Here is a 15048-nt window from a genome sequence, read left to right on the forward strand (position 1 = left end):
GGACATTGGGGTTGGCTCAAAGAGTTTTGATTGATCACTTGCTTAAGTAAAGTCAACTTAAAAATGTTTCAACATTTAAAGCTCATTTCGAATTCCGCCTACTGTGAGCACATACAAATTATTCAAATGCGACAAAACTATTTTAATTTTTAAGGTTTTTTTTTTTTTTTTTTTTGTCAAAATTATGTAGTAAATTTTTATTTAAAATTAATGAATGTCACACTTTTGTGTTTTATGACTTAATTAGTTTGTTTCTTTTTTGGAAGCATGTCATGTTCATTTTCAGTTTCTTCATTTTAAATATTTCTTATTATATGTTTTTTTCTTATTTATTAATTCGTATTTTTGCTTTTGTTTGATATTTATTTAACTCGGGTCTATTGGCATTTAATTCCAATTGAAATCTCTTTCTATTTCACTTTTATTTTCATTCCTTTTTCTATTCTATTCTTTCAATTTCAATTCATATTCATTCAATTCCAATCCTTTCTCATTCAATTCCATCTCAATTACATTTTCATTCCATTTCAAAGTTTTTAATCAAATCTATTTATTTTTCAGATTCTTTTTTCTCTCCATTCTAATACTTTTCTCAGTCTATTTCACTTGTAATGTCATTGCATTCTAATTATCTTTATATTCTATTCCAGTACTCTCATTCCATTCAGTTCTTTTTTCATTCCATTTCAATTCATATCATTCGAATGATAATATACCATAACATTTCATTCCATTTCGACTACATTGTTATTTTCCTTTAATTTTTTCCCCATTCCATTCTATTCCAGTTCTACTTCAGTCCATCCTTTAAAATATTGTCGTTTCGTTTCATTTGGCATTCTATATTGACAACTATCCTTATCCCAAACTAATCCCATTCCCATTCATATGTATATATTTCGGCAAACTTTCAAAGCAACCCATCACATTAAGTATGTAAAGTTCAGCACGTCCTTAAACACTTGCAGTAGTCAGTCCATCTGAAAGTATCTTTTGTTGTTAATATTTTTGTTTATGTTGCGCATGAGCAGTCGCCTTAGCTCTAAGACCGGAGCTGCACATTTCCATTAAGCATTTCGGCAGGGAATTTCCAATTCAAAAGAATTGTTGTTGTATGTTTGCCGGTTTGCCGTTTATTCTGCAGGCACAGATGTTGCTTTTTTTTGAACAACAAACATGTTTAAATAGTTTTCCCGAACTCAAGCAAAGACTAAACAAGGGAAAGAATGGGAGTGAGAGTGAGGAACTGATAAATCGAGTGATGTCTTTGACCATATGCCAAAAGACTGACTGACAGCTTATTAAAAATTCATCTAAAGGCGCCTACGTGTATGCAACAGAAAAATTGTTAAGTAAACGAAGAACGTAATTGGGGGGAAAATGCCCAAGCCCCTGATCCAATTAACTGCTTACACACACATACACAAATGGCCAGACAAAAGAGTGAGAATTTTGTGTGTGTGTGTGTGAGTGTTTGTGTGTTTGTTGGAAAGAAATGAGTGGTCAACATTCATAGACATATGGCAAGCAATGGCTATAACGGCAATGCTCCGCCCTAAAAACCAAAATAATAGCAGTAAAAATCAACGCACAGCATTCGTCCTGACATATCCTTTTTGGCCACGTCTAGATGGCTGGCAGGCCGACTCACTTACTCACTGGCCTGTGGCTACTACACTCGAACAGACATAGACATGAGTCTGGAAATGAAAAGGTCGCTTAACTCATCTCACTTTGCCTCTGCCAACTTCGCCGCGCCGCCCATTTCTCTCTCCTCCTCTCGTTTTGTCTTTAATGCTCTCTCTGTAAGGGTATATTAGCTTATTTATATGTAAAGCTCTTAGTGATATTTGTGTAAATTTTACTTAAAAATACATTTTCTCGATTTCAGTTGAGGATTTTGCTTCTATTCTGGCCATTAGACGTTCCATAAGAGTATTGTCATATTCTCATATATGTAGGACTTGTTTGATGACACAAACTTGACGATTTTTGTTTGTTTTCGGGCTTGAAGCTCATGCATGTCCTTCTGACTTCTGGGCTACTGGCCTGCTGGTTGGCTTTTGATGAAGCTCGTCAGGCGGGGTTTTTGGGGGTTGTAACGTTATGTGCATAAAAAATAATCATAATCACTTGAAAGCCAAATGCAAAGCCAAATACCGAGTACACAAAAAGGGTCCAACATATTCTTCTACTCTTTTGCCACTTGGCTAACTTGGCTGCGAGCGCTTTGAGCACTTCACACAATAAATAAAACATAAATTGCAACAATATATGTAGAAGTAACGTGTGTTTGTCCACGTTTTTCATCTTCATCTCCATCTCTCTGTCTCTTTCTCTCTCTCTCCTCCTCTATTCCTCGCTCCGTCTCTCGTTTAACCCAGCATTATTATCATGCTCTTCTTTGTTTTCGTTACGTTTTGGCTTATTAGAAACAAAAGTAAAGGGCTAAGTGAATTTTTCGGCGGCAAAGACTGTTTAAAATTCATAAACGTAAAAATAATAAACAGTAAAAGACAAAAAAAAAAAAGAAAACGAAATGGAATGATGTGATGTGATGATATGTCTAGTGTGGCCAGTAAATCAGAACCCAAATCTGTTCTATACTAACGTATGGCAATGACAGTTCTTGTCACATCGTCACAAACAGCGGACGCCATGACGAATGGGTCGCTCGAATCCTGCCAAGTCACCCACACACACCGCCCACACACACCTAAATCCACCTGTGTGTGTGTTTTGTTTTTTTTTTTGTCTGACCCCCACCGTCTCATTTCCAGTCCAGGTCTACACTTTAGAAGGCAACCAGTAAACAACAATTAAAATGACAACGGTGAAGATAGCAAGGCGAAAGGATTTCTTGTTTGCTTTTTTTCTTGTACGTTTCGCTTTCTGTTTCGGTGCGCGTAATGAAAAAAACGAACAGAAAATTCTCACAAAAAAAAAAAAAAAAACACAAAGAGAGAAAAAACTGCAACATGAGAAGCAGTTACAGAGAGACAAAGCTCAAGAGAGAGAGCAACAAAAAAATACTGCTAACTGATGAAAACTGACAGGGCACCCAAGGTACATACATATATGGAGTAGGAGTATAGTGTGGGCATATGCTGGGTGAAATTATAGCCGCAGGACATTCACACACAAAGGCAAAGGCAAAATCACATAGCTCCAAAGATACAAAACAGCAAAGAATGAGAATTGTGCAAAAAAAAATACAAAAAAGAAAAAAAATAAAGTTAAAACAAAAAAACACTATTTGCCAATCCCGTAGTAAATAACTTGAGGACATGGCAATGCAATTTCCATGCCAATGTCAATGAAACACACACAGACACACCAATACACACAGCAAGCACGCAGTATACAAAGATATAAAGTTAGAACTTACTGCAAGCAGAAAAAATGAGTAAATTTTACATAAAAATAACATCAAATCTATTTTTTTTTTTAAGAACTTCTTTAAAAGAGTTACAATGGGGACTTATTTTTAACTTTCAATGTTTTTTTTATAGACGACCTGCCAGTCCAGTCCAACAATTGGTATAGCTTTTTTGTATTTCAAATTAAATTACTTCAATTACTTGTTAACTACTTCATTTTAAATTTAAAGTCTATTTTGGCCCATTTTTGTTGTGTCAATACGTCAAGTTTAGTATGAACATCTTTTGGTTAATCTTTTCCATTTTTCTTGTACTTAAACAAATAAAAGTAAAAGTAATTAGTACTTAGTACTTTGTTAATGCTTTATGCAATAGATTTAAACCGCTCAAAACATTTCTATACCTCGAACAACATAGGCGTATTCAAAACTGTTTGGGTATACCAAGTATATATAATGTTTTAAAAAGGCTAACATAAGAATATAACAACACTGAGTAAATGATTCGACCATTATTGATAAAAATATATATAACTTTAGTAAGTGAAGTTAGGTGAAATTACAAAATTAATTTGAATTTAAGACTAGGGATAGATAAAATATATAACATATATAATTATATAAACACTTTTGATTATTTCAGAATTTGCTCTGATTTTTTGGCTTGTCTAGTTATAGTACCTAATATTGATTAGTCAAACATGTTTTAGAGGAAAAATCTTTTGGTTTGTCATAGTTAATCCAACTCTCTTAACTTTGCTGAGCAATTGGCCTAGCTTTCATTTATTACATTCAAAATCTGCATTTATATAGGTATATATTTCAAATCTTGAGAGAAGAAAATAGCTTTCGATTACTCTTGCGCAAGAAACTGGCTTAGCTAATGTTTTTTCAAGTTGTTTTCACAGTGCGTGCATATTGGATCTTTTAACCACACACTGAGATTAGCCCAACCGACCTTCATCCAAACCTTGCTCCATACACTTTGTTTATCATATATCATTCAACTCATTTGTAGTAAGTATTCGTAAATGCTGCTGATCAGCTAATCCCTAGACAGGGAAACGGGGATTACATAATAAAACTTTATGAGAACTAGAACCTTGATATGTGTTTGTATACAATATAATGATATGTATATGTATGTATCACCCACCTATATCTAATCGCCTACACTAATTTCTATATCCTATTTGACTGGGCAATCTGCTTTATCATCATCATCAACATCATCATGTGTGCCTGAGATCTATTTGATTTCATTTCGACAAATTGTTTGGCTAATTTGCGCGGCATTTTTGCCTAAGCCCCAGGCACATTTATCATGATGTCTAAGCATTTTAGATCCATCTGCCTGGCTAGTTGCCTGACTGCCACCATTCCATCCAGAAGAAGAGAAGAGAGTGAAAACTTTAAGAAAAATGTGAAACTATTTTTGGTTTACGCGCAAACCAAAAACCACACGGCGTATGAGTAATGTCTCTATTTGCCAAACGGCTTACGAATTGAAAATTTATTCATTTGAATTCTTGGCGCTCGGTGTTTTAATTTTAGATATGTCTTGATTTTATTACTCTATTTTGTTTTTTTGTTTGGTTTTGCTTGGCTTCTTTTTTTGTTGAAATGTTTTTAGTTTTTTTTTTTTTTTTTGTTTCTTATTTATATATTTTGCCCATGCGAAAAGTGAGCAAATGAGAAGTACAAGAGAGAGAGAGAGTGATAAAACAAGACAGGGAAAACTCTTTGCATTATGATAAACTGAATATTTGATTGGTTTCCTGCAGAGGTTATAGTTCATGTGTGTGTGTCTGTGTGTGTGTGTGTGTGTGGTTGAAAGTGCGTTTCTCTGCCAACAAAGGTTATTGTCAAACAAAATAAAGTGGCAAATGTTGTCTTTGTCATTGTTTATGATCCAATAAATTTAGTTAATTAATGTGTTGACTCAAGAGTTTAAAAATGTTCAAAGAGAAACTTTGACTAATGACAAATGAGTTTTATTTGGACAGTTTTATATGTATACATACCTATCCTAGGTATATTTTGCATATTTAACTCGGACAAATTGGATGGAAAATATATTGCAGATGACAATTAATTGAAAACCATTTGAATACTTTATTCGTCAAGTTACTCTTTGACAGCCCAACAAATGGAAAACTAATCAAATTGATTGACAAAATTCAGATCTCTTCGTTTTGAATACTTTTGAACTATTATAACTATTATAGAGATGAAAGATCCTGAGAAACATCGCAATAAATCAAAATTAAATTAGACTTCTACATCGTTCAGTAAAGATAACAATATATATTTCAAATTATAATAATTATCAAGTGTGGTAAAAGAATATATTGATTCTAGAATTGCATTACATTATTGATGTAACATTTAACTAACATTCAGAATATGCCAGAAGATAATTATAAACCCGTAGATATATAATAAGAATTCGGTGTATGTACATCGAAGAGATCGGAAGATGATTCGGCAAGTAGCTTTTATAATCTATGAAGCCGGGCAACAAAAAAAGGTGTGATATTAATCGAAGTGTTTAAGGAAGAACTATACCTATAACCTAGTGATTAACTAGTAGCTTTTTGTTAGCCACTGTTATGGTATTATCTACCCTCATATATTTGCAATAAATTTGGATCACATGGCGCTTAAAATTCTCATATTCTGTCTAATAGATTAGTTTGCTAATTGAAATTGAAAAAGTAATGAAAAAATGTGCTTCAATCTAGACAAAAGCAAAAATAAACTACTTGAAATTATAATACATTTTTTCTCGGCATTACGAACTCTTTTGAATTCACGGCAAAACAGATTTTGTTTAAATTAGAATTGTTTTGTTGGAAACGAAGGCTATTTTCTCTCTCTCTCTCTCTCTCTCTCTTTCTTTCTGGTTCTCTTTTATATACATAAACGAATTTGTTTGTCGTGTCTGTCAATGATTTTTCTAATTTGTTGATCTTATCGAGCGAGTTATCCTTACATATGTGTGCTTGTATGTTTGTATGTGTGTTTGTGTGTGTGTTTGTGCTGTCTATACAGCAATTTGCATCTGCCATTTGATGGAGGACAAATGATTGTGAAATGCATTTTTTTTTCTCTTGTTGTTGTTGCTTGGTTCACTCCTTTGTCATTATGACAAGAAAATTGATAGCAATATTTTTACAATTTTTATACGCCTCTCATGTGTGTGTGTGTTTGTCTGGTGAAAATTTTCCAATTTTCTGTGGTTTTTTGTTTTGCCGGATCAGAACGGAAAAGAACGTTTTTCCCCGTTACCGATTTGTTTGTTGCTTTTGTTTCTGTAGTTGTTGCCTGTTTGAGGTCACATTGAACGTCAAAAGCGGCAACGTTAACGTTCATTTGCCCATAAACATGCAACATATGTGCGATGGTGAGGGAGTGAGAATTGTGGGCTGCTGTATACATATACCTACATATGTATATGTATTTGGTAGGCGGAAGGGTCGATCCTTTATGCCTGCATTTTGCATTTTGCAACCCTAATAAAGCGCAGGCAGGCGCTTAAAACGCGAAGTAAGGGTCAGAGTCTGGCACACGTGGCATGCCTCCGATAACACACAGTTACGTCTGTCCACATTGTACATTGTCCGTCTAGGCTTGTGTGTGAGTGTGTGTGTGTGTGTGTGTGTGTGTATGTGCCTGGTGTGACTGTGATTTATGCACTAAACAATGGCAAAAGATGACCAAAAAATGTTGGCTATTCCCTTTGCATTCTTGTTTTGATGATGTGTTATGGCACGTGGTGGCCATGGAGGACACAAGCTCATCCATACATCAGTATAAATAAATTTCGATTCTCCCCCATATTCATTGGTGGCTCTTTCTGATTCTCATTCATGTATGTATGTATTAATTTGTTTTGGATTTTCATTTTCATTTTTGGTTTTCGTTCATCGTTTTTTTCCTCTATAGGCAACGCTTATCAAATTAATTCATGTTTATTTGTAAGAGCTAAGCTTGTGTTTTTTTTCCCGTCTTTTAGAGGGTTAATTGCGAGGGCTTATCTCCCCCACCTCCCCACTCCCTGCCTCTCTGCGCTCTGATTGAATGTTTGTGTTTGTTTATTTGTTTGGCCTTGCCGAAAGGTAAAAGAGTCTCAATTACATTTGATTTTCTTTAAAAAAAAAAAAAGCCAGCACGAGGGTTGGCCCAAGAGTTATACATATGTACATATATTCCCCCTTTCATTCAGGTCAATCCTTGTCTATGTAGGAACACGTGTCCGAGAAAGAGAAGTTGTTCAATTATGTTTAAGCCAAATCCGCAGTACAAACATTTTTCTATTGCTCTGAAAAAGAGCAAGCAAAAAGGCGCCAAACCACCCACCCATCCAATCCAATTCAACCCAAACTCAAACCCAACCCAATCCAACCACCCTCCATTGCCCTTCTTTCCCCCAAAAATTTTCTATATGTATGCATTGTTGTTCATCCCATCTTAAAATTTTTGTGCTGCTTGTGTGTGAGTGTGTTTTTTTTTTTTTTTTTCTTCAACCCCGAAGCAATGTTAGTGCCATCAAATGGCCAATTTAAGACGAAAACTAAACACACGCGTCGGCATCATTTGAAATTGAGTTGCATAAATTCCAATAACAAGAATCTCCCCACTCCCACAATCATTTGCCCGCCCTGCCCCTTCTTGCATTTAAAAATGAATGAAATCAAAAGAAAATTCCTAAGATTATAGGTAAAAGGGAAATTAAGCCGCGCATCTATTTATGGATTTAAGGAAAATCGTTTCATAATTTAAATGATACTTTTTTCACTTACTTTTGCATTCGTTGGCATCGCGAGATGTGGCCCTGCCCCAGGGACGATCAAAATGAAAGGGTTTGCATCTTTCGCAATCCCGTCCAGCTGTATTATGACGACACTCGCAGCTCAATTGTCCAGTTGTCTCATCCGGCGAACATTTCGATGCATGTCCATTGCATTTGCAACGACCTCCCACAGAGAAATCGGAGACAGCATAATGTAGTCCACCAGCAGCAGGATTATGGGTTGTTGAAATCTGCTCAATATTATTGCCCATCAATTGATTATATTTCGATGGATGAGATTTGAGATCACCACCAGCAACATCAATGGCATCGGCAGAGATTTGTTGCTGCTGTTGTTGTTGTTGAATTGCCGTTGGCGGCTGTTGCAAACGATGGAAAACAATGCGTATATCGGTGGCTGTTACCCAATCCTGTAGAACCGGCGATGAGTCCAAGTCTCTGGCCGACGGACGTCCATCAAGGGTACTAAACGCAATTCTCGAGGTTACGCCCTGACGATGGGGATCACTGCAACGTGGCTCCTGTTCGTTGTGCTTTGTGATTGTCATGCGACTATTCTTGCCATAGACCCGTCGACACTGTGAGCTATAGTATTGAAAGGGTTGCCAACTGTGGCCATAATCGGAGCTCTTGTATATGGCCAAGGAGTCGGGTCGTGGTGCTTTGGGGCAAAATTGTAAGCTCACATAGGTCAATTCGTATTTTTTACCCAGCGACAAGGTCAATGTGACATTATCGCCACTCGTCGCCAAATTGTTTGGTGCAACGGGTGCCGATCTCCAACAGGTGACATTGTTGGAATTATTTAAGTCGGTTAGAGCACGTGACGAGAAACTTTTCTGCAAACTGCGTCCATCACAACTTTGGCATGACATCTCCTGTGCATCCTGTGTATATTCGCAATATCTTTGCGGCTGATCCTCACCGCAAGTGCTGCTAGCTACCACAGGAGCATCGTAGGCGGCATTCACGAAATCGGGAATACATAGACGAGCATTCTCATCATTGTAGCATGGATCCTCGACCGGTGGCATGGCAAACATTTTCATATATATATCATTGGGTATGGCTTCGTTATGGATTGGCCAAAAGCAGATGATGGCCAAGAGCCAAAAAATCACTATATTACCGCGATTACCCGACATCGACATTATCGCGCATAAAACACAATGGACCAACAAAAAAAAAAAGAAAACACTCACTCACAATTGGCAAATCGAAAAAAAAAAAAAACAAATGAAATCAAGCCAATAGAAATTAACTAAATTAGTTTTTAGTTGAAACTCCTAAAGACACTAGGATATAAAATTCCTTAGAGCACTACGCGCAGGCGTTTTGTTCACACTATATCGAGTCGTTATTTTGTGATTTTTTGGTTTTTCTTTCTTGGTTGGGCTTGGTAGTCAATCGCGTTTCCCGCACGATACCACACGGTGGTTGTTGTTCGCGTTGTAGTCTTCGTTTCACGTCAAGTCGGCCTGCTTGTTCACAGTCGACTGTGTGGCCAACAGCATCCACGAAGCGGGGCGAAGTTGTTTTTTTTTTTTGTTTTTCGTTTCGTTTCGTTCGTGCGTCTTTGCCTTTGATCGCGTCTGCAATGCGCTTTGTGCTGTTGCTTAACAACATTGTTGCTGTTGGCATTGTTATTGACCTGCAACATGTTGCCGCAGCATAAGGAATCAGCAGCAACAGCAGCAGCAAACAGCATCCCAGCAGCAACTCACCATAGACCGATGCCGACGACAACTCACCAAACATCACTCTCTCGCGAGTTGCGCAGTTGATTGGTTGGTTGGTTGGTTTGTTGGTTTGTTGCCTGCCGTCGGCTGTTTGGCAACATTTGTTGTGACCATTTGGCGACACATTCGTTTTGTTTTCCCATTTATTCCATTTGCCGTTGTCTGCAGTGCTAACAAAAGCAAATAGACAAACAGTCCACACTTAAATGTCAATAAATTGTTGAATTTTTGCATTTAGTATAAATACTTGCACTTAATTAACTACATCTGAAGGCGTTAGTTGGCTTTGAGTTGAAATTTTTCTGCTTTTCAATAAATTTTCCTTTACTTTGCGGTTTTTAAAAAAATAGTTTTATTTAAACAAACTTATTTTAATTGACTTTTATTTTTAGACATTTAAATAAAGATTAAATATCTAGGCACATAATTAAATAAATAAAAATAAAATTAAAAAACAATATATTTAACAACATTTCTGCCAACTGTGTAACTTACACTAAATATAAATAATTCAAAAAACATATATAAATCATTTTAAGACACTTTGCTAGTTATTCTTTAAAATAATATTTGGCTAGTATTTTTTAGTGCGTTTTATTTAATTTATTAAGATCATTAATAACATAGTTAGATGTTAAAAAAGATGATGAAATTATTAAAACATTAAATTTTTGAGCATTATTACTCAAAAATATTAAAATTTTCAAATCCAATTGATTTTGCAGGCTTGATAATTTTTTATATCATTTTTTTCAATTCGTGTTTTTATTTTTGCAAAATTAATGTGAAATTTTATTTTATGCGATTTGAGATAAAAATTGTATTGGATCCACACAATCCACACTAATAAAACAAAAACCAAAGGATTCATTTTAGTTATTGTGTTTAATGGCAAATAAAATATTTTTCAATATTTATATTTTTGAGATAGCTTTTTAAACCCTTGCAGAGGGTATTATAAAATTGATCAGATGTCTGTAACGCACAGAAGGAGACGTTTCCGACCCCATAAAGTATATATATTCTTGATCAGCATGGCCATGTCCGTCTGTCCGTCCGTCTGTGCGTACGCGTTTTACTCAGCCGTCTAGAGCTATTGGGCTGAAATTTTTTTCGGGGGTTTTTATTACCCGGCAAAAATAAAGTATGAAAACCATAAGGATCGGACCACTATATCATATAGCTCTAGAAGAACAAGAAGAAACATTTTCATAAAAATCGAGTATGCTATGAAATTTACATATGTGATAATATGAGAGTAAAATTGTTTTGTTTGTATATTGATGAATTGAGTTGCAGAAAACAAAATTTGAACATGTAAAATTATTATTCCCAAGGACTGCAAGGGTATACAAACTTCGGCATAGCCGATGTTAACTTCTTTGATTTTTTTTAAATGTTTCTTATTTTCGGATATATTTTGCATTCATTTAATTTATTTAACAACTACTTACTAATTAAGTAAGATACTAAGCAATTGATCTTCAGAAATATAACTTTTCCTTAAAAATAAAATCAAATTGTTTTCAGTTAAATATTAAAGAAAGCCTTTCTTTTGTTTAGCATTATTTACTTTAGGCGAATGTGGAAATGGAAAGTGAGAAACAAAATATAAAGATAATGTTAACTAGCAAAAGAAAATAATTCGAGAAGAGTTTATTACGTCTTTGGAAACTCTTAACACTTTTGCAATAGGGTTTTTTTTTTCAAGAGCTTTTCATAATTTCAAGTTTATTTTGTCCATCAAAACTTCTTTAATTTGAAAATGTCTTTTGGCTGGCAAGCTTCGCTTTTTTTTTAAGTTTATTTTTTTTTTTTTTATCATCATCTTCATGTTGCTGCAGTGCCTCTTTATTGGTGTTGTATGTGGAATGTGTTTACCTTTTGCGATGGCTATCCGATAATGAAGTTGGCCTAAGTTATTAAGTTGTCGTTAATGAAAAAACATCAATTTTCGAAAAGAGGCGCGTAATTACGTGAAGACTTCGATGATGAGGATGATGATGACTTCGATGGCTTCATTAAAAACAAAAACCCCTTCCTCTCACTCTCTCTTCCTCTTTCTACCTTCTTATGCCACTCCAGTCAATGTTCACCTACACCACCTTTGGCTCACCTGTTCTCAGTCAATCTGGTTGCAACTTGCTAATGATAAGAGACCGCGTTTCACTTTCTGTTCTACTGGCCCCCATGTGTTCTCCCCATCTTCCGACTTCCATCGTCAATTTCCAGTCATCGTATTATAATTTGCGGCCACGCGTTTTTGTTTGTTTTGGTTTCAAGGCGCACCTAATTAGCAACTCTCTATGTATCCCTCTGTGTGTGTGTGTGTGTGTGTGAGTGGGAGTGTGGGCGTTCCATGGGTGTATGCGTGTGTGTAAGAGTGTCAATGGTGTTGACCATATCAAATCAAACACATGAAATTCTATAGGCATACATTAATTGTTTAATTTGTGAGAAAACTGGTTGATCAATCAATATTAATCGATTCAATTTGAATGATAGAAAGAAATGTGTGGCATATATATTCATAATTATACTCAAATAGTGTTAAAATTAGCACAAAATCACCAAAAAACAAGTTCGAAAATGATATGTTTTGAATTTCTGTAACTTAACTTTTCGATTTATTGAATTTCGACTCTGACCTTATACGATTTTCTAAATGTATATATTAACTATTTATTTTTAGCCATAATGTTGTTTATTGATTTAAGATTTTACAATGATTACAATGTTGTACAACAATTTTTACCACATTAAAATAGATAAATGTTTAATTTTTTTAAATCAACACACAAACACATGAAGTCTTCTAACGTGAATGTCTGATTGATTTTCGTCTTACAGACCTAACAGATATTTACTTAACATTTATTGACTTTTAGTTGGTCCTATTAAGTTATTGTACTTAGCCTATATAAATGTAACTTCAATTATGATAAATGTAGGCAAACATATTAAAATTCACTTGCCAGCAAATAAATTGTGGGTAAAGATACCAAAATGAAACTTACGCATATTTTATATGTTAATACTGTTACTTATTTTATATTTTTTTTTTATCTTTTAACTCTTATCTTTTAAGATTTTTGTTAAAATTGTTTAAACGATTCTAAAGCCGCAGGGATTTTTGTGTATAAGGAAGAAGAGAATTTGTCTGCTGTGCACTGGCAAATGGAGACATAAGTTATAATGCTTAACTGGTTGTTTACTAACAAGTAGAGAATTGTAGTGTCAATAATATAATGATAGTTTGCTTATTTGATATAAAATTAGCCTATTGTAGTGATTATTAAGCATATCGATGGAGAAGATGGAGAAGAGAGACACACACATATACTCAGTCACATTTATAATGTGACATGGATAGCGATAGATAGAAAGAGAGAGAGAGAGACGGAGAGAGGGGTTAGGTCGTTATAGCATAGGCCAGCTCATTTCCGTTTCCGTTTCACCATTCCCGCCCCTTTGTCAGCCTCATCTTGACTCTTAGGCTCATGTGTTATCAGAACTTTTGCTTTATTACCTTGGCAATGGGCGTGGCACAATACCCACGACCACAACATGACAATGTCTGAGTGTGTGTGAGTGAGTTTCTGTGTGTGTGTTTTTGTGTGGGTGGACAGAGTCTGGCTAAACTTTGCCTTAATATTGGCAAGTGCGTAATGAAAATTGCATTGTTGGTGTTGTTGTTGTTGTTATTTTTAGGGAGAGAAACAAAGCACAGAGATGAGATACAATGCGATGAGCTGAGGATGGTTTGAAAGCGAGCCTTTGTCTGTCCTTTGTAGTCCATTTGGATCAAGAGTTGGAGTATTTAGTATATAACTGGAGAATGGTGAGTAACGAACGGCTTTCAGTTTGGTTTTTGGTTTCGGTTACGCTTGTTTGGTTTGGTTTGTGTTTGTTTGTCTGGCCGGCGGCAAGATTTTTAGATTATGACAGCTCTACACAAGCCATCCTTTGCAAAGACAAACAGCAACAGCATTTGATCTGGCCCATACATATATACAACATATACACTTAATACAATGAGAATAAGGGAACAATTTCTGGCAAATCAGTTAGTATGATTGTCCGTTCTTGCCAAATGTTGGAGACGTTCTTTTGTCATTGCCTTCAAATTCGCACATTTGTAGTATGCAACCGCTAGGTGTCCGACCTATCACCCCACCTTTCACATCTAATTTTGTTCACTATTTTGGCCAATGTTTATCTCAATGTCTTTTTTGTTTGTCTTTGTTCCTTTCTCCGACTTGATTTTATTGCTTTGGACTCGACAAACATGCAAACGTTAGCCTAAAACAAAAATCAGAAAAGAAAAGTAAAGAAATTGTCCCTTATTAACTAACAATGAGTGAAACGAAATTTTAATACCCAGTACCAGTTGGGCCAACGTAATAGCCAAATCGATCTCAATAAGCCACAAAATTCTTTAATAACTCACAAATTATACTTACACAAGTTCTTCTTATTGTTGGACAAAAATAGTTCCATAAATATAGTCTAGGGTATTTAAAAGTCATAATGAATTGTGAATTGAGGGCGGGGCCTATGGGAAAAGCAAGCGAAACGCATAGATAGATGACTAGATTCCTATCAGCGTCAATAAATAAAGTTTTTAAATGGAACAAGAAAATAAATATGTGTCTCCTTGTTGTCACAGAGAAGTACAGAAATCTAGGAGCAAAACAGCAGAGAGGGAGGACAACAAAAGCCTAGAGAGACTCTGACAAACAGTGGGCACAATAAGTTTGATTCAAGTCGCACTTATAATACACTAGTTGAAAAAAATTTTACAAGTTGACATAAAACAGTTGTTAACTTTTCGATGCATAATCATGAGTTGTGGGAATTTACGATAGATAAAATAACTTGATATCGATTTGATCAAAATTATCGCCAAATAAATTGGTAAAAGTTCTCATTAATCAACAAAGAAATTTCATTTCAACCATTATATAGATTCATCTGCTTAGGTAAAGAGTTTGAAAATCGTTTATATCGTCTATGCACTGAAAGAAATTGCCCCAATCAGTTGCAAGCAATCGACATGGTCTATGTAATAGTTTTATGCAGTCCCATCAACTTTGACTCCCACTATGCTTTAA

At 35.2% G+C, this 15048-nt stretch overlaps 1 protein-coding gene across 2 annotated transcripts in view; it reads right to left on the reverse strand.

The window, feature by feature from the left end:
* Nucleotides 1-9770, reverse strand: part of NetA (Netrin-A) — a 53624-nt gene extending 43854 nt beyond the window's left edge. For both annotated transcript variants that reach the window (XM_068284996.1, XM_068284997.1), the window contains exon 1: nt 8185-9770. In XM_068284996.1, the coding sequence (XP_068141097.1) occupies nt 8185-9346 (1162 nt within the window). In that variant the 5' untranslated portion in view covers nt 9347-9770. The remainder of the gene's footprint in view (nt 1-8184) is intronic.
* Between the last annotated feature and the right edge of the window lie 5278 nt (nt 9771-15048).

Source organism: Drosophila tropicalis, unplaced genomic scaffold (assembly GCF_018151085.1).
Source record: "Drosophila tropicalis isolate 14030-0801.00 unplaced genomic scaffold, ASM1815108v1 contig_4, whole genome shotgun sequence".
In the NCBI taxonomy this organism is placed as follows: Eukaryota; Metazoa; Arthropoda; class Insecta; order Diptera; family Drosophilidae; genus Drosophila; species Drosophila tropicalis.